At 38.6% G+C, this 27,484-nt stretch overlaps 1 protein-coding gene across 1 annotated transcript in view; it reads left to right on the top strand.

The window, feature by feature from the left end:
- Nucleotides 1–27,484, top strand: part of LOC123508171 (ubiquitin carboxyl-terminal hydrolase 24-like) — a 111,273-nt gene that overhangs the window by 53,870 nt on the left and 29,919 nt on the right. Inside the window, exons 15-17 of the mRNA XM_045261706.1 lie at nucleotides 798–910; nucleotides 9,347–9,524; nucleotides 14,800–15,018. Of these exons, the coding sequence (XP_045117641.1) occupies nucleotides 798–910; nucleotides 9,347–9,524; nucleotides 14,800–15,018 (510 nt within the window). The remainder of the gene's footprint in view (nucleotides 1–797; nucleotides 911–9,346; nucleotides 9,525–14,799; nucleotides 15,019–27,484) is intronic.

Below are 27,484 nucleotides of genomic sequence, written 5' to 3'. Positions count from 1 at the left end.
ATCATGATGCTGTGTTGTTGTGCAGTCTATAAGTTGTTCTTGTGAATTTCTGGCTTCTTTTGCTTGTGTGCCTTCTTACTTACTTCAAGGACTCATTATAAAACTGCCTAAGCTCTGTATCATTCAGGTTCTCTGTTTTTATTTATCTCCTGCATTAATTGTGGTTGCCCTCCTGCTATAGTGATGTAAGTGACACAGACAAACAATCGAGAAAACACCGTTCGAATATCCCACTCCTTACTCAGCCAGGTGTCCACTTACCTCACTACAGCACTGCTGTAATGAAGTAAAAGATTATATTTGGTGCTTACCTCAAAGTACAGATATCTTACTGAGCAGTTTGGGAGTGGAAAAATCATGTTTTTCTATTATATTCCAATTTTATGAATTTATTTTGGACTTTCAGAATATGTCAAGTACCTCATGAAAGAGCTTGAATTGCCCTATCTGACGCATGTGACCTGAGTGTCACTTTCCTTACTATACCACAGGGTGCCACAGTTGTGAGCAGTTGTATTGGCTTCTAAGTCTAAATTTATCGTATTTTCCTTTAACATATATGTCTGTACTATTTTACAAGTACCATTTTCTGGTCATGGGGCTTCAATTTTCTCAGTAATGCTACTTCTTTGAGAATGTAGTCAGTTAAATTTTTATACTTTTTGGGTTATTCAATATTTTCTACTTGCATTATTCCATATGTTTTACTTGTTATATGTCAGGTATGTCATAGTATCTATAGTAAGAGATTATTAATTTTATGTTAGATATATAATTGTGGTTTTCTTTTGTTTTAGAAACTGATGCTTCATGTAAATGAGACTGCCTTGGGTGCTGCTGTGTCCACTGCCACAAAGACCTTGACTGCCATGGCTGTTTCAGAACTAGGAGGACTTTCTCCTTCATCAAGGTTAGAAAACTGATAGAACCTTTGCTTAGGAGTATCTTTTACTCCACTGTTGTGTATAGAGTACAGGTGGCAGTTTGCGCTACCCTAAGCAGATAATGTTAGCTACGAAACCTGTGGACTGGAATACGACAACGAAAGTTTCACCAGTAGTGTAATATTGTATCTGCTATTATTGTGGGTAACGTGCTACCCTCTATCACTGCAGTTTCTCCGCATGGAGTACTGTAAGTGAAGGAAGGTTAGGATGGCTCAGTGTGCCTACTAGCCGGGTTTACATGCTAGGTAGAGGAGGGAGTTGTTCCAATGGGAGGTCATTGTGTTTTGGGGATGTTGGGTGCTAGGTGCCTAAGTTCTTTATTTTTATCCATAAGCTATCAAAATTGTTGTCATTAAGTTGTTAGTAATTCATCTTGCCAGTCAAGGAGTAAGATTGCAAATTATAATAAAACTGAACTGTACTTACCCGTAGGGTGTTGTTCGCCATTCTGCCTGATTTCCTTCGTTTATCACGGTTAATGCATACCAGAATCCCCTCCAAGAGGTGAAAAACCGCGAAGTAGGATTTGCCCCCCAACCCCCCCCCTCAAGGAATTTTGGTGTATGTGTATGTGGGTACCAGAATGTTTGAAATATGTAAACAGTATTTATACTTTACATATACAGTATTTTACTTAAATCTATTTAATTATAAAACCTTATACAGTAATTATACATTTACTCTCTCTCTCTCTCTCTCTCTCTCTCTCTCTCTCTCTCTCTCTCTCTCTCTCTCTCTCTCTCTCTCTCTCTCTCTCTCTCTCTCTCTCTCTCTCTCTCTCTCTCTCTCTCTCTCTCTCTCTCTCTCTCTCTCTCTCTCTCTCATGATACGTAACACACCCTCTTCTGCCCTCTTTGATCATATGCAAAAGTTTCACTTTTTCACTGATGGTCATCATCTTCCTCTTCCTCTTGGGCTCACTAGAGGAAGCTTTCGCAGGGGCACAGGGCTTAGGCGGCATTGTAAGGGCTTAACAAATCACTACTTAAACAAAAAAAGTTATTGCGAACACAACACTAAGATACAGTATGCGAAACAGTCAACAGCGTAGACGAGACTGGCAAGATACAACCAAGGCCCATGGAATAGAAGATTGACCTATGAGGCATTCAAAATGGGTCTAATATGAGCATCCGTGACGTCAGTGGGTTCACAAGTGGTCTGAGCGGGAACATTGCTTCAGTTAGCAAGCTGCTGGGTAGGTGTTCATGTGCTTTTCTCTCTCCCATTCTCTCTCTGTTCTGCACCAACATCGGTCACAATGCTGAGTTGTGCAGTGTGTGACTGTTTTAATTATCAGTAGTATATAATATGTAGTATGTGATAAATGAAAACCATCATTTTTTTTTCCTGGTAATTTTGCACCTTAAGACATTAATAAATTTCTGATGTCTAGTTATTGAGAAGTAGATTTCTGATGTCTAGTTATTGAGAGGTCCCCATTCAGTTACTTGTTTAGATATAAATTGCCTCAGTTGTATATATGTAACGTAAAAATGAAATAATAATAACGAAAACAGCAACACTATATTAATATTAATGATAATAAGAGCAAAAGTTTAATGATAGTAATAATAATAATAATAATAATAATAATAATTAATAACAGCAAGAGTATTGATATCATTAAACATGATAATGATATAATGGTCAAAGAGAGAAAGAGAGTGCTCTGACAGTTGAGAGAGAGAGAGAGAGAGAGAGAGAGAGACCTGCTGGCAAGTACAGGGTGTGGGACGATAATAGGAAGCAGAGAAGCTTTCACAAAACTTGTCTCCTGTGCCAGGTAAGTATGATTTGCTCAGCAGGCATAGGGAGAGCGCGAGGTTTCCATGCAAGAAAGACACTTCCTAGGTTGGTGGACCCACTGACGTCACTAGTCCCAGCTCTTTTCCCCTTATAGCTGTGCATATGTCGACCTTCTATTCTATGGGCCTTGGATACAACAAGGGAAGATGTTGGGTGAGGCTGCATATGTATACGAACAATATACAGGCAACCCCCTTTAACGAAGGTTCACACAACGAAATTTCGCTATAACGAAGGTTTCATTTTAATACCATCTGCTGCTCGTTTAACGAACACCAAACTTGCTTTAACGAAGTTTTATCCAGGTCATTTTTTTCCAAATTTGAAAGACCCACTGTATCATGCAAGCTGACAGGCTTTTGAATACATCAGGAGCTGCTGGTACTAAGGCCTGCCTCAGGAGAAATCCTGAGACACCTATAGAATAAAGATCAAGATCAAGCCTCTCATGGACAACACAGGCTCTGCCGATACAAAGGCCTGACTCAGAAGAAATTCTGTGTCACCTGTAGCATCAAGATCAAGATCAAGATCACACGCACCACTCACTGCCCAGTCAAAACATAACAGCGTCACCAGCAGCTCATCTTCCTTAGTTCAACTTACCACCAAAACACCCTGCAATGTGGCCTAACGTTCCTAAGAAGACCAGGAAGTGTCTTACTCTCGAAGTGAAGCTGGATATTATTCACAGATAAGAGAGAGGCCAGAAAACTAATAACATTGCTTCCCACCATGGCTTGACTCCATCTACTGTCTACTATTTTCAAGTCAAGAGACTCTATTAAGAAGGCTAGTGAGACCTCATCTTCCTTGCAAGCTAAAAGAACCACCAGAACTCGTGACTCTACAATAGATAAAATGGAAAGCCTTGTGGAAATGTGGTACATAAGTTTTGTATGCAGTACCATGATGCGCACTTTGTTTACATTCCACAGGTTGCCGGTTAGTGTATTTCCCGTTTCACTCTCCCTCCCTTCATAAAGTTAAGATTATCAACATTATAAAGTTATGTACATACATACATTAGTGTACATTATAATGACTTAAATTAAACTACCTAAATGTTTAACTTCATAACTTTTACTTTCATTAAACCTTTTACTGTACTATGATGCACTCTCACTTTGCTTACTCTCAATGGAAGTTCAGATCAGGGGTTATACTTGTTATAATCAGTTCGCTTAATGAAGTTTCGCTTAACGAAGTGTTTTTTAGGAACGTAACCCCTTCGTTAAACGGGAGTTGCCTGTATGTACAGTGCTTTACATACATTGTCGTCGTTATTACACACCAACTTACTGAATTACTGTACGTACAGTATTTGTAAGTGATGCCCCAGACCCCATGATATAGCGCAAAATCCGCAGAACGTATCTACTTGTATGTATAAAAACCGCGAAACAGTGAAGCTGTGAAAGTCAAACCGCGAAATAGCGAGGGAACACTGTACTACTCACAGTTCTTTAATCATAATGTTATTAGCAAACAGCATTTTAAGAATATTCTGACTATTTCATTAAATAACAGATGATACAAATAAGTGTTATATACTAAATCAAATGAAGGTATTTTATGTACATGTATGATGATGTGGTATATCACTGTATATTACTTTAGTTAATTTACCTATAGTATCTTCATGTCTTGTTTCCCCCCTTTTTTTTTTTTTAGTGAAGTCATGCATTAAGTTTTATAAAGAACAGTTATTCTGTTTTCTCAGAAGTAATGAGAGAATGTGGCAACTTCGCACGTATTATCGGTCTCGCCCTATGGGTCAGTACAATTTAGTTTTAGTATAGCTTTTTATTTTTACACAAATGCATTGACAAACAAACTGAGAGAAACTGTTAGTGTTGAAAATCATAAACATAAATCTGCAACAGAATTCAAACCAAAATGTTGCAAATACAGGTAACTCAATTTACGTGTGTTTGATTTACGCGTTTTTGTTATAATGCGACCGAAAAAATATTATAATTAATTTGATTGGCGCGATCGGTTTGCTTATACACGATTTGGCCCAATCGCATTTTCAAACTGAGCACCAGACACAATTTCAAACTGCGCGCCAGAGAGTTCCACAGCTGGCTGATAGCTGTGAGCTCTGGGGCCAGATCCAAGAAGCAGGTTGTTGTCTATGTTGGTACAGACAACCTCCATAGCAACCTCCTGCTCACATACCAACCTTTGTAAAATAGCATCCACAAAGATTTGTTGCTGCTGGCAGGTGGAGGTTGATAGCCTGCCTAAAAGTGCTCATTGGCTGCCAGGAGCTGGATCCAAGAAACTTTAACAACGTCAGAGCAACCTCCTGCTGCGAAATGGCATCCATGAAATACTGCGGTATTTCATTAGTAATTCACTATCACTCAGTGCCACGGAGTCGAGGTTATCCTCATGGCATGCGCGTATATGAATACTAAGGTATGATATCCATTATAGCAGGTGATAGAGGAGTGGAAACAAATATCGTGGTGAAAGCTAAGGGTCACAAGAAGAAGAAGAAGCGGCCAAGTCGCCGTGAGTCTCTGTCTCGTCTGTGGCCGATCTCATCTCTGCTTTATTTTTTGATATTCCATGTAAGATTTTACTTTATGCATTACAAAACAATCCTTTCTTGAGGGCAAGGTTTGTAAAAAGCTAATAGAAATGTTGTTTTGTGAACATAAATGCATATACAAGACAGTAACACCACCTCGAGAGAAGGTTTTCCCAGCAACCTGAGAACAACATGATAGCAACCTTGTCATTGTCCCTCCAAGTGTTCATGGATGCTATTTCGCGGCAGGAGGTTACTATGACGTTGTTAAAGAATCTTGGATCCAGCTCCCGCTCTTCTTGTGCCTCTTTTGCAGTCTGCCAGCACTGAGTACAGATGGAATCTCTTCAATCTGCCTATAATTCACCAAGATGGCCCCAAAACATCCTTCATCTTCTTTTGCATGTGGGGTTATTTTTGATAAGTGGATTTTTGATAAAGTGGTAAAGCTCAGAGGAAGATGGTGACTGACTGGGATGTGAGTGGTGAAGGCAGTGACGCAGTGAGTGTTTTGTTTACGTATTCTTTGTTTTGTTGTTTTCTCTTATTATTTTTTGCTTTCTCTTATTATTTCTTGCTTTTTCCTTTACTTTAAATACACTTCTAGTATTTTGAATGGTAAATGATAAAAACATGTTAATTTACCCAAATAAATAGAGTATTTTGTACGAATTTTTTTGGACTACATCCCGCATCCCCCCTATTATTTATTGTTTCTTATGAGAATTACATGTTTGTTTTATGCGAATTTTGATATACGCGATGCCTCTTGGAACACATCTATCGCATAAATCGAGAGTTACCTGTACTCCATATAAAGTTTCATTATACAGTAGCAAGACAGCCTACGTTACATATATCACAAAAAAAAAAGGAAAAAAAAAAAAAAATCAACATCCATTGCCTCAATGTCTTCCTAAGACCTCCCACCCAAATCCATCCGACTCACACATTGCACATGCCACCAGCTGTTACACAATGCATACATTTTTTTTTCACTTTTGCTTTAGTATCACATTGAAGTTTCGCACAGAATTCTTTCATATTGTAATGAAATCATGCGAGTTATCATCCAAGATTGGCTCATCCACACTATCTGAAGAGTCTGTCTCCTTGCCTTTCTGCTTTTGGGAAGCAGACAGAAGTGCCCTGAACTGTTTTTCTTCTCTTTTGCTCTTCCTCTCCTCCTCTCATTCTTTCCTTTCTTTTTTCTTCTGCTTTTTTCCTCCATTCTCCTTCTCTTTGATTCAGCTTTTTGTTCCTTTATCTTTTTTTCTCTCCTGTCATTCTAAGAATATTCTGACTATTTCATTAAGTGGCAGATGAGACAATGAAGTGTTATATACCAAATCAAATGAAGGTATTTCATGTACTGCATGTATGACAATGTGGCATATCAGGTCAGGTGGCGTTGCCACTCAGTCCGAGGCAGGGGAGTCAGGTCACCATGCAGGCATTCACATGCAAATTGACTCACTTTTCATCTGGTTGCCACAATGGAAGGTCACACTGACACTTCCCTGTCTTATTGTGTGTTGTACAGCCAGACCAAGGGAAAAAGTCTCCATCCATTGATGTTCAATAAATAGTTGAGCTTGGGGCAATAACTGAAATTAAATGTTTTCTCATCTTGTTGTTCTTCTCACCACTCATTATATTAGACTGTGTATCTTGAAAGGACATAACAGTAAATATTATATAAATTACCAATCTCATTTTCACTTTTATAATCAGCACCTTTACTGTATTTAATTTACTTATGACATAATCACTTGCAGAGATCTTCATGTCTCTTGTATTCCCCCTCCCTCTTTTTTTTTTTGAAGTAATGCTTTAAATTGAATAGAGAACTATTATTTTGTTTTCCTTGAAGTAATAAGAGATATGGCACTGTTGCACGGCTTATCGGCCTCACCCTGTGTGTCATTAGAATTTAGTTTTACTCTAGCCTAGTAATGTCCTACACTGGTTTGTGCGCTACTTACTAAGGGTGTTTTATGGAGGGTTTATGTGCTACCCACACAATTCCTTATTTGTTGAGACTAGACATGTTTATCCTCAACCATTTGACAGCCAGGCATACCGTATTTTATGGCTTACAAGACGCACTTTTTATCCTAAAAAATACCCTGAAAAATACTAGTGCGTCTTCCAAGACGAATGTTTTATTGTAAGGCAACATCCAGCCTCAAGTGAGCTTGGACATTTGACTGATAGCGACCTGGATTTGTATGTTGAGTCATTACAATATGATGTAAGCTTAAGTACTATTTAATTTAGCCTTTTATATAATGTAAACTCAGTACTTAGCTGTTACAAGTATTTTCAATACCATAATCCTTCCTGGAGCCTACTTGGCGTGTGGAGAAAACGGGCTGCTCTCTCGTCTCATAGCAACACACACACACATACGCATGAATGCACGCACATGCCAGGTGCCTTTATACCTTTATTAATAGAACATCCAAATGGCTTACTCGTTCAAGCAAGAGTCAAAACTCCACTTGTGAATTATATTCACGTTGATAAAGCCTATGAAGCACGATTTTAAAATAAAATAAATACAAACTGCAGCACTGACGCGTTCAGTTTCGGCGATTGGACAAGTGATTACTGTCACGTTTTTATGTCGTGACTTAGTAATTTTACATTAACTAGGTAATTATAACGAGTGTATGGTAATTTCATCCTAATTAGTATTGTGAATTATCACTGTAATTCATTAAATTATGTACAACGAATCAATTACCACTGTTGTTCCTCAAATTGTTTATGTATTAACGAGCCACGTCGCAGGAGCTTGACCAATAGGAACACAGACGGAGGTTTCGTGTACCACTCCCTGGATTCCATCGGCAGTCCAGCTCAATCAGCAAGCTGGGAGGACTTCCAGGAGCAGGCGTCTGGACTGGCAAATACTTCACCTGGCGAGACTACGAGTTACTTCAGAGTCTGTGGGCAGGACTCTGTTAAGCAAACGGAGTGTATACGGCAGCGACAGTGATCCCGAAACTCCGCCCTCGCACTCCGTGGTGTCATGCCGACGATCTGCCCTTGCAATCTACACCCATCTCAGTGTGTTCAGGAAGGAGCTGAAAGCTGGACTTAGTGTGTGCTGCTGTGTATGGTGACTGTTGACAGCACTGATGTTTGTTACAGCATCTTCTGCATGTTATGCGTGTGTGTATGTGTGTTATGCATGTGTAGGTGGAACTCCAACTGTGTAGTATAAAGTTACGTTAGTTTATAAGCGTAACCAGTGACTTTAATTTCTACCTGGTTCAGTGGTGGAAGGGTCAACAACCCAAGGAAGGAGATTTGCAAGCCCACCAGGGGTTAGTAAGTTGCCAGGCTAGTGAGTAAACTCCCTGACCTCTGGAAGGGTCTTGACAATTACGCAATGTAAACAATATGTCCAATACGTGCCATCACCCGCCACTAAAACAAGAAGAGATGGACTGCTTCACTGTGTGTACATATTTACCTATGGTGTTTTTATTTTACATAATTGTAAATTTGTGGTGAGTGCTCCAGCAAATTTGTAATAAGTGCTGAAACAATAATGTCTTGCAGAATCCTTGCTTCTTATGGTTTTGTGTTCAGTGGTTGGGTATATGGTGAATGTGTTCTTGTATGAGAATGACTTTTTTTTTCTTAGAAATTTCTTTCAAATATTAGGGTGCGTCTTCCAAGCAAGTCTTGCAAGCCGTAAAATATGGTAATAATGATTAATTCTTTGACAAGTTATGTTAGTTTTGTATGAAAATAGGTGGCAATGACTAACACTGACATTCATTTGTGCTATCAAAACAGTTAGTGGACCTCAACATACCTCACTTATAGTGGAAAACACATTGCCTAGTTCTCTCTGGCACACAGAAGAGTGGAAAAGTACTGGCAGGAAAATTTAAACTTTGTCTCATCATTTCCACTCTCTGTTTTATATGTTATAACACTTAACACAAAACTTAGCATACAAAGCCACTTGGGGCACAGACCCTCCAGTGCTATAGTAATTGGAAAATTGTTGAATGTTTTCTTTTTTCAGAAACAGCTGTATCCAGCATATCCGCCGGGTGTTAGTGTTGGCAGAACGCTACATTTGTAGCATTGAGGAGCAGCATCCCAGTCCTCGCTATCTCCCTCCACACGGCTCCTCTTTCACAGGCACGCCGGTCATACTCTATGTTACCTGTGACTCTATTAGAATGGATGTCACTCTGGAGGTATGTTACAGTTAACAATGTTTTACAAGGGATATGTAGTAAAAAGTTAAATTATTTGAAAAAATTCAGCCAAGGCTTCTGGTATATAATTTCTGATATAGCTCAATTAATGGATTTTCTATGATATGAGGGTTTTAGGTAAATCCTACATGATTACTTTTATGTGCATTTGACTCTTCTGATTGTAAAATAATGGCAGGAAGGTTTAGGGTATGAAAAAGATTTAGGAGTTATAGTTAGCTCCAATCTTTGTATAAGAAAATAATACATAGAGGCTAGAAATAAGCAAATAGGGTACTAGGATTAACATTAAAGTAATATTTGGCTCTTGTCGGACTGCATCTAGATTATATAGTACAGTTCTGGTTCCCACACTTTAAGAAGGATGTAGGTCTATTAAAATCAGTGCAAAGAAGTATGACTAAAAGAATACAGGGGGTATGAAGGATATTCTTTGTGAAGTGAAATTGAAGCTGTTGGATTTGCATTCCATAGGGAGATGCAGGTTAAGGTGAGACCTGAAAAGTATTTAAGTGGAGGAAGAGATAATAAATTTGAAGGAGCAAGAACAGGTCACAAGAACATGATAATGAGGGAGATTTATGTGGATGTCAAAGAAATCAAGGAAGTTATGAAAACATTGGATGTGAATAAAGCTCAAGGATTGCATGGTATGTCAAATTCAAAATTGAGGGAATGAAGTGAACAGCTGGCAGAGATATTGCATAACATCTAGTATGCTCTTTTAAGGAAGGAAAAGTCCTTTTAGATTGGAAATGGCTAATATTGTACAAATCTTCAAGGGAAGTAATAAAGAAGAACCACTGAACTACAGACCAGTGTCCCTTATAAGTGTGGTTGCAAAAATAGTTGAATGAATTGTTAAAGACAGGTGGATGGAATAGCTAGAAGAGTCACATACATTGACAGGATGACAATTTGGTTTCAGAAGTGAAAGATCTTGCGTCACAAACTTATTGAGTTTCTATAGTAGAGCAATAGATGTAATTCAGGAGAGGGACAGATGGGCAGACTGTGTCTACTGCAATCAAGAAAAGGCATTTGATAAAGTACTGTATCAGAGATTGCTATGGAAAATTGACAGAGTACATTGGAGACTTAATACTCAAATGTCTTAATAGTCAACTTTCAATACTCAAATGCAAAAGTTTAATTTAAAAAAAAAAAAAACTTATAGTCAAACAAAGGCTCCTTGGCCTCTCCCTCACCCCTTCTGCCAGTTGTGCTGCTGTGGTTGTCAGAACAACATTCTCCTATGTTCTGTCTGTATTTTTTTATTTATAAATTTACATTAACAGCAAAGGCTTATTGCTGAAAATATCGGGTAAATGAACGGCTGCACACATGGTTGTAAAGAAAGCTCTGGCCTCTCCCTTTCTCGCTGTCACCATTGTCCCGTTCTCTTACTGGTATTACTGGCAATACCGAAGAAAAATACTGGTATTCTGGTGTACCAGATGCCAGTGTGCATCCTTAGTCCTGCTGCAGTTGTGAGAAAATAACATTCTTCTGTGTTCTGTCGCTAATTTTTCATTTTGAAACGTATAATGGCACCAGAGGCTTATTAGTGTTTATTTTTGGATGGTGACTCGACCTCTGACAAATAACTTTCCTCCTCCTCCCCACCCTTCTCCCCTCCTCTTCTATATTATCCATCACCAGCCTTCACTTATGGTATGTACAAATAAAAAAAAAAAAAAAAAAAAAAAATTACATTGACATTTTTATAAACTTCAGGTTTTGCCAAGATTAGAATGAATTACCTGATTTATAGGTATTGATAGTCAAACTTTGATACTCGAACAGCCATTTGGAACAAATTAAGTTCAAGTATTGAGTCTCAACTGTACGTAAGACTTACTGGAGGTCAGTTGAAATATGTTCAAGATTTTATGAAGCAATTATGTCTGCTTGAAGCTTGCGTTCACATGAAATAACACCGCCCTGCCAAACGCATCAGACTTTGAATCATACGACAACCCCACATGAAAATGAGACCCTCACTTATCCCAATTTCCTCACTTTGGAGGAATTATACAATGAAACAAAGGGTGGGAAAGGAAAGCATGTGAAAGCTAGATTCAAGTAGACATGATTTGCTTTGTAAAATCTTGAGCACATTTCAACTGACCTCCGGTAAGTCCCATGTATGCTGTCAATTTCACGTCAGCAAATCACTCGTCTGCTGAAGCTTGCTTCCCTATAAGGTTTTAAGGAGACCGTCCAGTAGCCATGGTACTGAAAAATTTGAAAAATATAAAAAATCCCCAAAACACCACCAGAGCATCCACGAACATATGGCAAAATAGTGATGGAATATTTTGGGGAAATATGCTTAAATACGTGGGGTATTTAAACTTTAAAGGACCCCTGCCACACCCACCGCTGCCCTTGCTAGACATGAGGTTGAGGAAATAGCATATTCGGGAAGGGGAAGAAAAGTGTTAAGAGTCATGTATACAAACATAGATGGATTTATATCAGGAAGCTTGGAAGTGAGAGATTGTATATTGGAAAAAGAACAGGGAAATAATGTTTGGAGGACATATAGAAAGGGAAAAGCAGGAGGAAGAGTATTGGTAATGGCTCAAGAGGATATATTCATAGAGGAGGTACAGTGTGGAGATGGATTGGTAGAAGTTTTAAGCTAAACAATTAGGACCAGCAGGAGAGAAAGGAGTATCATAGTAACATATGTCCCACAGAAGACTAATACATGGAGGCTAGATGTACATACATAAAGAAATGCAAATAGAAGTGCTAAACTGCCTGGACAATGTGTTAAGGAAGGACAGAAGAGTGTTTCTTGTGGGAGATCTAAACTGCAAACATGTAAATTGGGATTAATTGGATGTAAACAGTTATGTTGGACTTTGAGGGGGCAAAGTGTTACAGCTGGCCATTGTAAACACATTGTATCAATGGTATCTCCTCTAAATAAGGTATAAAGGGGAAGAAGAACCATCTGTTCTGGATTTGGTATTCACAGAAAAACCAGAACCTAGTCCAAACATCAAATATCATAGCCTTATTGGAAAAAGTGATCATATGGTTTTAGAAATTAAATTAGATCACAAAATTTTGAAACGTAACAAAGGATATGAAAAAAAAAAAAAAAAAAATTGAATCACGCCAAGACAAATTTTGAAGGGTTAAGAAATAACTTTGGTAGTATTGATTGGGAGAAAAATATGTGAGGTAAGACAGTTCAAGAGAAGTATGAAATATTCTTAGACAAGTATTATATTATATTATATATTATTATGTAAGAAAGGCAATGGGGCCAGATTGAGTGTCAGGATTGACACTAGAGAATGTAGAGAACAACTGGTGGAACCAATTTAGGATGTAATCAACAGCTCGCTAATGGAAGGGAAGGTACCAAGGGAGTGAAAAAGAGCAAATATAGTTCTAGTATACAAAGGAAGAAAAAAGACTAAGCTCATAAACTACAGACTAGCATCACTAACTAGTGTTGTGGGAAAGATCTGTGTAATTGTTATTAAAGAAAAAATTGTTATAATATCTGGATGGAAATGAAATAATAGATAACTCCCAATTTGGTTTCAGAAAAGGAAGATTATGCATAACAAATTTACTAAGCTTTTATACAAGAGTAATAGATGAAGTACAAGAAAGAGATGGATAGGTTGACACAGTGTACAGTGGAGACTCAATACTCGAACTTTATTAATTCCAAATGGCTGTTCGAGTATCAAAAAGTTCAACCACTGATACCTATAGATCAGGTCATTTGTTCTAATCTTAACAAAACCTTAAGTTTATAAAAGTTTTAATGTTATTTTTGTATAATTTTGATTTGTACGTATCGTAAGTGAAGGCTGGTGATGGAAAATGTAGAAGAGGAGGGGAGAAGGGTGGGGAGGAGGTGGGAGGTTGTTTGTCGGAGGACAAGTCACCATCCACAAAAATGTTTGGAGTGATTCCTGTAAACCCACTAGTGGAGGGCTGTGGCTCACTAACACATGCAGTCTCACTAGATTCCTTATCTTCACCACTAATAAGCCTCTTTGGTGTCATTGTAAATTTTTTAATGGAAAACTACCAACAGAATGCAGAAAATTTTGTTTTTCTCTACCGACAAAAAGCAGAAGAATGTTGTTTTTCTCAGGCAGGACTAAGGATGTGCACTAGTATCCGGTATACCAGAATAATGATATTTTGCTTCGATATTACCGGTATAACCAGTATCAGAACAGGACAATAGCAGCAATAGGTTGGAAGATGCCAGAGCTTTGTTTACAACTATGTGTGGGGCCATTTGATTACCAGATATTTTCACCACTAATAAACCTTAGGTGTTAACATAAGTTTATAAATGAAAAATGTTATTCTGATAACTGCGGCAGCACAACTGGCGGAGGGGTGGAAGGAGAGGCCAGGAGCCTTTGTTTACAGCCAAATTTGACTGTCAGGTATTTTTTCTAGTATTAAATTGAACCTTTGCGTTCGAGTATTGAAAAGTTCAGCTATTAAGACGTTTGAGTATTGAGTCTCCTCTATATTTAGATATCAAGAAGGCTTTTGACATAGTACCCTGTAGAAGACTCCTCTGGAACACATAGAAGGAATACAGGGGAATATCTTAAAGTGCATGACAGACTACTCAACAGATAGGGAAATGAGGACAATGTTAAGAGACACCCCATCAACCTGGAGCACAGTTACTAGTGGTGTAACACATCATTCATTGGTGGCACCATTTATGTTCCAAGTATATATTAGTGATATACAAGAGGGTTTTAGTAGCTACATAAATTTGTTTACAGACGATGCAAAACTTTTGAGAGTAATAAGGAACATCTGTGACTATGGAATTGTAGAAAGATCTTGACATGGGAATATTAAATAGGTTACAATGAAAAGGAGTGAAGAGAAAGACCTGGGAGTGATTGAACAAGACACGCATGCAAGACACTAACTCACATCAGGGTGGCGTTCAATTACATGGATAAGATTATGATGAAAAAATCTTAACTATTATGATAAGACCTAGACTAGAATATGCAGCAGGCACACAAGACTAAATTAAGAGCCATCTTATGTCGTGAACTGTGTGAGCGGAAGAGGATATACTCTCACTGACTAGCCATACACGTCATAATTTTACCCAAATTTGATTGCAAAACTTCACTTGACAATATTATTGTAACAGTATTTATGTTCTTTCCTTATAGCTGTGAATATATGGGTGAGATACACTATAGCTATCATCCTGTCCCTCCTTTAACAGTGCCATAGCAATGAGCGTCTTGGTGTGGTGCGAAGCAAAATAGGCAGCTGTGCTCGTGTTCCTATTGAGCAGGTGCAGAACCTTTCATTTGGGGAAGGCAGTAACAGCTTTCATGTGACTGGTGGAGAACAGGATAACAGACTCCTCCACAGTATAGGGGTGCTTACCAACACAACTGTCACTGCCAAGATCAGTTCAAGTGGTGCACAGCTCAAGGAGGTAAGTTTTAATAAATCATTTTGTTGCAGATTTATGGGTTTATTTGTAGATAAGTTTTGATAATTATATCTACTAACTGGTTAAGGTCAAAAATTCATCCCTGGACTACATAACTTTTCTCAATCTATAGATACTTTTATAAGCTAAAGAAAGTACTGATTGAGGCAAGAAGTATACATCAACTAAAGGAAAGCAAAATCATTATAAATAAAGACACAGGATCACAAAAGTGAAGTTAGGACCTTGCATTCTACAGATAGATAATTACAATCATGTAAACACACACACACACACACACGATTGAGACACGGTCAAAGTCGGACGCTCGGACCAATGCTCCTCGCGATCAGCTGATCACACTACCACAGGTTGTTGTGATTACAGAGGCCTGGGCAAATGTGTGACTTGGGTGACAATAGCTTCCAGAAATTACATTGAAAGGCACCATGAGTCGGAAAGAGCGTACACCCATATGCAGGTATGAGAATAGGGAAAGAGTATAAGAAGAGGATGATTATGATGATGAGGGAGAGAAAAGATTTGGAGGATTTGATGAGACAAGTACCACCCTCCATAGGCGAGTTTTAACTTTGGAGAAAAAAATTAGACAACTGGATAAGGGAGAATATGAAAAGTAAAGAGAACGATGAACAGGAGAAAGAGTTTCTGAACTTGAAAGAAAGGATAAAAAAAGTGGAAGAAAATGAAGCTAGACTAAAAGTAGAAAACGCAGAACTGAGAAAAGAACTAGCCAAATATAAGAAACAGATGGATGAAGGACTTGGTAAAGTAGAGAAAGAAAAAGAGGACCTGAAAGATCTAGTTAACAAAGAAGAAGAAAGAGTACAGGACGCGATTAACCCCTTCAATACGGTGACGCCTATGTAGGCGTCATGAAGCCCCAGTAGCATATACGGTGACGCCTAAGTAGGCGTCATATTTCTTTTCTGAGCTTTCTTCAGTTCAGTTGTCCCGTATAGTGTGTTGGATATCAACTACACACGCCGTATGCTGTCCTGGAAATCCTAGTGCTCCTCCCACCATCCTTGTTTCCACCAATCACTAAAGATAAGCTACATGCATCCCACCTTGTGTCTGAAATTACCCAATGGCATAGACTGTTCCCATCTCTCTCTCTCTCTCTCTCTCTCTCTCTCTCTCTCTCTCTCTCTCTCTCTCTCTCTCTCTCTCTCTCTCTCTCTCTCTCTCTCTCTCTCTCTCTCTCTCTCTCTCTCTCTCTCCTCCCATCTCCCTTTCCTCCCTCCCATCTCCTTCCCTCCCTCCCCTCTCCTCTCGAAGATAAGTTACATAAGTTCACACACACACACACACACACACACACACACACACACACACACACACACACACACACACACACACACACACACACACACACACACACACACACACACACACACACACACACACACACACACACACACACACACACACACACACACACACACACACACACACACACACACACACACACACACACACACACACACACACACACACACACACACACACACACACACACACACACACACACACACACACACACACACGGTAGCTCACACACAGAGCGCTGGCTTCACAAGCCAGATAACCGGGTTCGATTCCCCGGCCGGGTGGAGATATTTGGGTGTGTCTCTTTCACGTAGCCCTGTTCACCTAGCAGTGAGTAGGTACGGGATGTAAATCGAGGAGTTGTGACCTTGTTGTCCCGGTGTGTGGTGTGTGCCTGGTCTCAGTCCTATCCCAAGATCGGAAATAATGAGCTCTGAGCTCGCTCCGTAGGGTAACGTCTGGCTGTCTCGTCAGAGACTGCAGCAGATCAAACAGTGAATACACACACACACACACACACACACACACACACACACACACACACACACACACACACACACACACACACACACACACACACACACACACACACACTCTCTCTCTCTCTCTCTCTCTCTCTCTCTCTCTCTCTCTCTCTCTCTCTCTCTCTCTCTCTCTCTCTCTCTCTCTCTCTCTCTCTCTCTCTCTCTTCTCGTCCTCTCGAAAGATAAGCTACATGCGTCCCGCTTGTGTCTAAAATATTAGCAAATGTCTCTCTCTCTCTCTCTCTCTCTCTCTCTCTCTCTCTCTCTCTCTCTCTCTCTCTCTCTCTCTCTCTCTCTCTCTCTCTCTCTCTCTCTCAAGAGAGAAGCGTCCACTTTCCTCTTCGAAGGTGATATAGTAACTAAAAAATAACAGCATAATACACAAAGACGACAAGTATGACAAGCTTGCACGAGTTTCCCGTGCTCGGGCGTGCGGCACTACCACCCGTATATCATACAGGCGGGCTTTTTTAACATCCGGCGCGAAGGGGTTAAGAAAGAAATACAGGCATGGAGAGTACAAGATAAGAAAGACAAGGATAATTTTCAGGAGGTGATCCAGGAACAACTAAAAGAAAGAAATGAGAATATGGCAAACAATATGGTAGGAGTCCTTAAGGAAAAAGAAAACCTAGTAAGGGAAATTGCAGAAAAGAAAGAATGTAATCATATTTGGACTAAAAGAAAAAAATGTAAAACATAGACCAAGAAGGGAAAAAGAGGAAATGAAATCAGTCAAAGACTTACTAAAAAATCTAAACGACGAAGATAGGCAGAACCTAGAGGAGGAAGTAGAGGAAATACACAGAATGGGACCTTATCAAGATGGAACAACAAGGCCAATTAAGATACTACTAAAACCACAAGCAACAACAGAAGAGATATTATATAGAACAATAAAACTCAGAGAAACAGAAGGCTGCAAGGATATATATATAAGGAAAAATAAAAATGAGGAAGAAAAAAAGAGATAACGAACTGGTGGCAGCAGTAAGGGAAAAAAATAATGAAAGATCAGAGGAGGAGAAAAAGGCATTTTTTTTGGGGAGAATTCTAGGAGACAGGATAAGGAAATGGTATTTAAGAGAGAAGGAAGAGGAAACAGTGGAGCAAGTGTAACTAAAAGTGATAAGGGCAAGAAACTAAATGATGTATACGAACATAGATGGGGTTCTATCAAGTAAATTAGAATTAAAAATTTACAAAAAGAAAGAAAAACCGGATATTGTATGCCTAGCTGAAACAAAACTAAATGAGGCAATCAAAATAGACATAGATAATACATATAACGTATGGAGGAAAGACAGAGGGGGTAAAGGAGGAGGAGGAGTCATGATAATGTTAAGGAAAGAGATGGTGGTAAACCAAGTGGAATATGGGGAAGGAAAAGCAGAAGTACTGTATATTAAGATGCATATTAATAAAAAAGAGTTATCAATCATTGGAACATATGTGCCACCAAAAACAAATTCATGGACCAATCAAGAATATAAAGACATGATTGATGACACAATAAGGAGTCTAACGAGAGTCATTAAAGAAAGGAGAAAAATGATATTAGTAGGAGACTTCAACTGTAAAGAAGTGGACTGGGAAAATTATGAAAGTGGTATGGGGGAAGAAGCTTGGGGAGAAAGATTCCTGAACCTAATGATAGATGATATGATGGACCAAAAAGTAAAGGAAAAGACAAGATTCAGAGGAAACAACGAACCGGCGAGATTGGACCTGGTTTTTACAAGAGGTATACAAATGAATGATGATACAGGGTGGGGCGCGAATACTTCCCGATTTGAGAATGAAATAAAAACCTGTTCACACTTCACAATTCTTTATTCTTCTTTTATGCCTTTCACACAACATGGGAGATTTACTTTTACACTGTTTTAAAGACAATATCTTTTAAATGTCCACCTCCATTGTCAATACACTGATTCAGACGATTTCGGAAGCTTTGGTCTACTCTCTCCAGCATGTTGAGCGGTATATTGGTTATTTCAGTTCGGATGGCGTTCTGTAGGTCTTTCAGGGTCTGTAGACGGTCGTTATAAACCAGGGATTTGAGATATCCCCACAGGAAATAATCACAGGGGGCTAAATCAGGTGAGTGCGTAGGCCAGTTTAAGTCTCCTCTCAGGGGAATCAGTCGGTTGGGAAAAGCTTCTCTCAGGAATCCCATTGAAATGCATGCAGTGTGGGCACACACTGATTTAGCCCCCTGTGATTATTTCCTGTGGGAATATCTCAAATCCCTGGTTTATAACGACAGTCCACAGACCTTGGAAGACCTACAGAACGCTATCTGAACTGAAATAGCCAATAAACCGCTCAACATGCTGGAGAGAATAGACCAATGCTTCCAAAATCATCTGGAGGTGGACATTTAAAAGATATTGTCTTTAAAACAGTGTAAAAGTAAATCTCCCATGTTGTGTGAAAGGCATAAAAGAAAAAGAAAGAATTGTGAAGTGTGAACAGGTTTTTATTTCATTCTCAAATCGGGAAGTATCCGTGCCCCACCCTGTATAAGATATAAGTGCCCCTTGGGAAAGAGTGACCATGTAATATTAGAAATGGATATAAAAGGGAAAAGAGGATAGAGACGAATCATACAAAGGAGACCGATTAAATTACAGAAAGGCTGATATTGAGAATCTCAAGAACTATTTCAAATATGCTAACTGGGAGGAGATGGAAAACTCTGAGAGGGTGCAAGAGAAATATAACTTATTTTTGGAAATATACAAAACAGGAGTCAGGGAATATGTCCTGAAATATAGACCTAATGAAAAAGGAAAGAAAGATTGGTTTAATGTAAGGTGTGCCAGGGCAAAGGAGAAAAGAGATGGAACATGAAAAAGGTGGAGGAGAAATAGAAATGCAGTAAATAAGGAAAACTTCAAGACAGCGAGAAATGAATATGTTAAAGTGAGGAAGGAAGAGGAGAGGAACTATGAAAAGGACATTGTCGAAAAATGCAAGGAGCAACCAAAATTGTTCTACAGATTCATCAATGGAAAAATAAGGCAAAAAGAAAATAGAAAGGTTAAAAGGAGAGGATAGGATGGTGGAAGACCCAAAAAGTATGGCAGAACTGTTAAATAGTAAATTTCAGGAGGTCTTTACTAAGGAATCCAAGTTTGAAAGGCCACAGGGTAATAGAGAGACCGTCTTTATGAAAGCGATTAAAGTAACCAAGTTTGAAATAAAAGAATTAATGAAGGAACTGGATGAAGAAAAGGCACTGGGACTGGATGAAGTCTCAGGCAGAATACTGAAAGAATGTAGGGAAGAACTAGCAAGTCCTATATACATCATAAAATGCTCAATAAAAAATGGAACAGTACCAGTAGAATGGAAAAGAGCTGAGGTGGTTCCCATATATAAGAGCTGAAGGAAGGAAAAACCTTTAAATTACAGACCGGTATCACTAACTAGTGTAATATGTAAGATGTGTGAAAGAGTAAGAAAGAAACAATGGATCGAGTTCCTTGAAGACAACAAATTATTATCAAATAGCTAATTTGGTTTTAGAAAAGGGCGGTCATGTGTAACAAATTTACTGAGTTTCTACTCTAGAATAGTTGACAGAGTACAAGAGAGAGAGGGATGGGTTAATTGTATTTATTTGAATTTAAAAAAAGGCATTTGATAAAGTGCCACATGCAAGATTACTGTGGAAGTTAGAGGAGAAGGGTGGCTTAAAAGGAAGCACATTGAGATGGATGGAAAATTATTTGATGGGGAGAGAAATAAGGACAGTAGTCAAAGATATGAAGTCCAAGTGGAGAGCAGTAGAAAGCAGAGTGCCGCAGGGGTCAGTATTGGCGCCAATACTTTTTCTCATATATATAAACGACATGCCAGAAGGAGTGAACAGCTACATAAATCTGTTTGCGGATGATGCAAAACTGTGCAGAGTTATAAAGCAAAAAGAGGATTGTGAAATACTGCAGGAAGACCTAAGTAAGATTTGGGACTGGAGTAAAAAAGTGGGAGATGGAATTCAATGTGGACAAAAGCCATGTCATATAAATGGGAAAGAGTGAAAGACGAAGTAATATAATAAGACCCAGATTGGAATATGCAGGAGTAGTGTGGATCCCCCATAAAAAGAAACACATAAGGAAGCTGGAGAGACTACAAAAAATGGCTACAAGAATGGTTCCAGAATTAAAAGGGATGACATATAAGGAGAGACTAAAGGCTATGGATCTACCAACCCTAGAACAGAGAAGGGAGAGAGGGGATCTGATACAAGTTTATAAATTGATCATCGGAATGGACCAAGTGGATAATGAGAATCTGATCGTAAGAAAAGAATATGACATTCGAAGCTCAAGATTGCATAGTAAAAAGCTGAGGAAGGGAAGATGTCTAAGAGATATTAAAAAATATAGTTTCCTGCAAAGATGTGTTGAGACTTGGAACAATTTGAGTGAAGAAGTGAAAAAATATAGTTTCCTGCAAAGATGTGTTGAGACTTGGAACAATTTGAGTGAAGAAGTGGTGTCAGCAACGAGTGTGCATAGTTTTAAAGAAAAGTTGGATAAGTGTAGATATGGAGACAGGGCCACACGAGCATAAAGCCCAGGCTCTGGAGTTGTGACCTTGTTGTCCCGGTGTGTGGTGTGTGCCTGGTCTCAGGCCTATCCGAAGATCGGAAATAATGAGCTCTGAGCTCGTTCTGTAGGGTAGGTAAATACAACTAGGTTAGGTTAGGTTAGGTAGTTCAGTGGTTAGAGCACTGGCTTCACAAGCCAGAGGACCGAGGTTTGATTCCCTGGCTGGGTGGAGATATTTGGGTGTGTCTCCTTTCACGTGTAGCCCCTGTTTACCTAGCAGTGAGTAGGTACGGGATGCAAATCGAGGAGTTGTGACCTTGTTGTCCCGGTGTGTGGTGTGTGCCTGGTCTCAGGCCTATCCGAAGATTGGAAATAATGAGCTCTGAGCTCGTTCCGTAGGGTAACGTCTGGCTGTCTTTTCAGAGACTGCAGCAGATCAAACAAACAAACACACACAATGTAAAATATAGACCAAGAAGGGAAAAAGAGGAGATGAAATCAATCAAAGACTTACTAAAGAATCTAAATGACGAGGATAGACAGAACTTAGAAGAGGAGGTAGAAGAAATCCACAGAGTGGGACCATATCAAGAATGAACAGTGAGACCAATTAAGATACTACTAAAATCACAAGCAGCAACAGAAGAAATACTATATAGAACGACAAAACTCAGAGAAACAGAAGGTTGCAGGGATATGTATACATATAAAGAAAAATAAAAGTGAGGAAGAAAGGAAGAGTCGCAATGAACTGGTGGCAGAAGCAAAGGAAAAAGTTAATGAAAGGTCAAAGGAGGAGAATTACGGTATTTCATCAGTAATTCCCTATCACTCAGTGCCACGGAGTTGAGGTTATCCTCATGGCATGAGCGTATATGAATACTAAGATATGATATCCATTATAGCAGGCAATAGAGGAGTAGAAACATAAATATCGTGGTGAAAGCGACATGCAAGCTAAAAGGGTTACAAGAAGAAGAAGAAGTAACCGAGTCGCCGCGAGTCTCCGCCTCGTATGTGGCCTATCTCATCTCTGCTTTATTTTTTTGGTATTCCATGTAAGAATTCGCTTTATGCATTACAAAACAATCTTTTCTTGAGGGTAAGGTTTGTAAAAAGCTAATATAAATATTGTTTTGTGAACATAAATGCATATATAAGACATTGAGTGATAGTGAATTACTAATGAAATACCGCGGATTTTACTATCACTCAGTGCCACGGAGTTGAGGTTATCCTCATGGCATGAGCGTATATGAATACTAAGATATGATATCCATTATAGTAGGCAATAGAGGAGTGGAAACATAGATATTGTGGTGAAAGCGACACGCAAGCTAAAAGGGTCACAAGAAGAAGCGGCTGATGGGAGAGTCTGCCTGTCTGTGGGATCTCATCTCTGCTTTATTATTTGGTATTCCATGTAAGATTTCACTTCATGCATTACAAAACAATCCTTTCTTGGGGGCAAGGTTTGTAAAAAGCTAATAGAAATATTGTTTTGTGAACATAAATGCATATACAATTATAAGACAGTAACACCACCTCGAGAGGTGGTGCTACCAGCAACCTGAGAGCAACCTCATAGCAACTTTGTTACCATCCCTCCAAGCGTTCATGGATGCCATTTCCACCCGCCAACAACAATGAATCTTTGTGGATGCTATTTTACGAAGGTTGGTATGTGAGCAGGAGGTTGCTATGGAGCTTCTTGGGTTCTGCCCCGGAGCTCTCACCTATCGGCCAGCTGCGGAACTCTCTGGCGTGCAGTTTGAAAAGTGCGTCTGGCGCTCAGTTTGAAAATGCCGTTGGGCCAAATCGCGTATAAGCAAACTGATCACGCAAATTGAATTAATTATATTTTTTCGGACGCGTTATAACAAAAACGCGTAAATCAAACACGCGTAAATTGAGAGTTACCTGTGTATATAAATAACATGCAGAATGGAGTGGCCAGTTATATTAATTTGTTTTGGTGATGATGCAAAATTGCTAAGAGTAATCAAGACCTGAGAAGACTGTTTGCTGCTGCAGGAAGATATAAACAAAATTTATGAGTGGAGTAAGAAGTACAAGTTAGAATTCAGTGCCAAGAAATGTCACATAATGGAATCAGGAAAGAATAAGAGAAGACCAGTATGGAAGTATTTGATGGGAGAGGAACAAATAAGGAAGACTAAAGAGGAAAAAGATCTGGAAGTGGTTATGCAAGAAAATCTGAACCCCCGAAAAACACATATGTAAGATATTGGGAGGCGGTGGCCTAGTGGATAAAGTGGTGAGCGTAGGATTGGGCTGACGTCCATGCGTAGGTTTGAATCCCACCAAGTATGGGCCTTGAAATTTTGCCATTTGTTGAATGGTTTAAAGCTACCTACATATCACCATGATATCCAGGTTCTATGTAGTTACACCCAAGATGAGATTGGGTGGGGATATGGGTCCTAATATAGGTACCACTATAAATAAAATTGCCTGCGCCACTAATGGGTGAAAGCTTAACAGTGCTTCCAATTCACTTTAAGTTACCTACAGGTTCTATAGGCCAGGACATTAAAAAAATGTTGACTAACATTAGGGTGGCTTTTCAGTACTTGGACAAAGATATGATGAAAATAATTATTACGAGCAAACGTCCAAAGTTGGAATATGCAGCAGTGGTGTGGTCACCAAGCTTGAATAAGGATGTAAGAAGATTAGAATGGATCCAGAAGATACCTACAAAGATGGTTCCAGAACTAAAGGATCTAACATTTGAAGAAAGGCTAAAGGAAATGGGACTGCCAACCTTACAAGATAGAAGAGAAAGAGGAGACCAAATAACGTTGTATGAAATAGTTAATAGCATTGAAAAGATAGACAAGGAAGACCTTGTGCTGGTGACAGAAGAAGCTGGAAAACAAGAGGATATGCAAAGAAGATTAAGAAGAGGCAGTGTGTTAAGGATATTGGAAAATACAGTTTTCCACATAGAAAGGGGGAAAAGCGGAATGCATTGAGTGATGAAGTTGTTATAGCACATAATGTGCATAGCTTTAAAGGAAAATTAGATGTGGAGATATGGAGATGACAGGACACTATGAGCCCTGCTCGAACCCTGTACAATACAACTAGGTAAATACTAGGTAACACACACACACACACACACACACACACACACACAAAGATGGAGAATCCAAGATAAGAAAGACAAGGAATAATTTCAAGAAGTATTTCAAGAACAGTTAAAACAAAGAGATGAAAATATGACAAGCAAAATGATAGGAGTCCTCAAGAAAAAAGAATATTTAGTAAGAGAAATTGCAGAAAAAAAGAAGAGTGTAATTATTTTTGGACTGAAAGAAAAAAAATGTTAAATATAGACCAAGAAGGGAAAAAGACGAAATGAAATCAGTAAAAGTCCTACTAAAACATCTGAATGACGAGGATAGACAGAACTTAGAAGAGGAAGTAGAAGAAATCCATAGAATGGGACCATATCAAGAAGGAACAGTGAGACCAATTAAGATATTACTAAAATCACAAGCAGCAGCAGAAGAAGTACTATATAGAAAAACAAAACTCAGAGAAACAGAAGGATGCAAAGATATATATATAAAGAAAAATAGAAACGAGGAGGAAAGGAAAAGACATAATGAACTGGTGGCAGAAGCAAGAGAAAAAAATAATGAAAGGTCAGAGGAGGAGAAGAAGGCATTTTTTTTTTAGAATTATAGGAGACAGGATAAGGAAATGGTATATAAAAGAGAAAGAAGAGAAAAAAATGGAGCAAGTTTAACTAAAATGATAAGAACAAGAGATTAAAATGATGTATACAAACATAGATGGGATTTTATCTAGTAAATTAGAATTAAGAGATTACATAAAGAAAGAAGAACCAGATATTGTATGCCTGGTGGAAACAAAGTTAAATGAGGCAATAAAAATAGACATAGATAAAAGGTATAATATATGGAGGAGAGACAGAGTGGGTAAAGGAGGAGGAGGAGTCATGATGATGTTAAGGAAGGAGATAGTGGTAAATCAAGTGGAGTTTGGGAAGGAAAATCAGAAATACTGTATGTTAAGGTACATATTAATAAAAGGAGTTAACAATCATTGGAACATATGTGCCACAAAAACAAACTCATGGACTAACCAAGAATATAGAGACATGATAGATGACACAATAAGGAGTCTTACAAGAATCATTAAGGAAAGGAGAAAAGTGATATTGGTAGGAGATTTCAACTGTAAGGAGGTAGACTGGGAAAATTATGAAAGTGGTATGGGGAAGATGCCTGGGAGATAGATTCCTGAACCTAATGATAGATAATTTGATGGTCCAAAGAGTAAAGGAAAACACAAGATTCAGAGGAAAGCGATGAGCCGGCAAGATTAGACCTAGTTTTACAAGGATATACCAATTAACGATGATATAAGATACAAGTGCCCATTGGGAAAGAGTGACCATGTAATATTAGAAATGGATATAGAAGAAGGAAAGGAAGATAGAGATGAATCATACAAAGGAGACCGATTAAATTACAGAAAGGCTGATATTGAGAATCTCAAGAACTATTTTAAAAACATAAACTGGGAGGAGATGGAAAACTCATTAACGGTTCAAGAGAAATATAACTTATTTTTGAAATATACAAAACTGGGGTCAGGGAATATGTCCCGAAATATAGACCTAAAGAAGAAGGAAAGAAAGATTGGTTTAATGCAAGATGTGCTAGGGCAAAGGAGAAACGAGATGGAGCATGGAAAAGGTGGAGAAGAAACAGAAATCCAGAAAATAAGGAAAACTTCAAAACAGCAAGAAATGAATATGCTAAGGTGAGAAAGGAAGAAGAAAGAACTATGAAAAGGACATTGTCGAAAAATGTAAGGAACAACCAAAATTGTTCTACAGATTCATAAATGGAAAAATAAGACAAAAGAAACAATAGAAAGGTTAAAAGGAGAAAACGGAATGGTGGAAGACCCAAAAAGTATGGCAGAACTGTTAAATAGTAAATTTCATGAGGTCTTTACTAAGGAATCCAAATTTGAAAGACCACAGGGTAATAGAGACTGTCTATATGAAAGAGATTAAAGTAACCAAGCTTGAAATAAAAAGTTGATGACAGAACTAGATGAGGAAAAGGCAATGGGACGGATGAAGTCTCAGGCAGAATACTGAAAGAATGTAGGGAAGAACTAGCAAGTCCAATATACAACATCATAAAATGCTCAATTGAAAATGGAACAGTGCCAGTGGAGTGGAAAAGAGCTGAGGTGGTTCCCATATATAAGAGCGGAAGGAAGGAAGAACCTTTAAATTACAGACCGGTATCACTAACTAGTGTAATATGCAAGATGTGTGAAAAAGTAATAAAGAAGCAATGGATTGAGTTTCTTGAAGACAACAAAATATTATCAAATAGCCAATTTGGTTTTAGAAAAGGTTGGTCATGTGTAACAAATTTATTGAGTTTCTACTCTAGAATAGTTGATAAAGTACAAGAGAGAGAGGATGGGTTGACTGTATTTATTTAGATCTAAAAAAGGCGTTTGATAAAGTGCCACATGAAAGATTACTATGGAAGTTAGAGGAGAAGGGTGGCTTAAAAGGAAGCACATTGAGATGGATGAAGAATTACTTAAGGGGGAAAGAAATAAGGACGATAGTTAAAGATATGAAGTCCAAGTGGAGAACAGTAGACAGCGGAGTGCCACAGGGGTCAGTATTGGCACCAATACTTTTCTCGTATATATAAATGACATGCCAGAGGAGTGAACAGCTACATAAATCTGTTTGCGGACGATGCGAAACTGTGCAGAGTCATTAAACAAAAGAGGATTGTGAAATACTACAGGAAGACTTAAACAAGATCTGGAAATGGAGCAAAAATGGGAGATGGAATTCAATGTGGACAAAAGCCATGTCATGGAAATGGGAAAAAGTGAAAAACGACCAGTGGGAATCTATAAGATGGGAGATGGAGTAGAACTAGAAAAAGTAAAAAGGAAAAGGACTTGGGAGTGACAATGGAAGAAAAT

Source organism: Portunus trituberculatus, chromosome 24 (genome assembly GCF_017591435.1).
Source record: "Portunus trituberculatus isolate SZX2019 chromosome 24, ASM1759143v1, whole genome shotgun sequence".
NCBI classification, from domain to species: domain Eukaryota; kingdom Metazoa; phylum Arthropoda; class Malacostraca; order Decapoda; family Portunidae; genus Portunus; species Portunus trituberculatus.
Note: the sequence above shows the minus strand (reverse complement) of the source record. Positions and strands in the feature narration are given on the sequence as shown.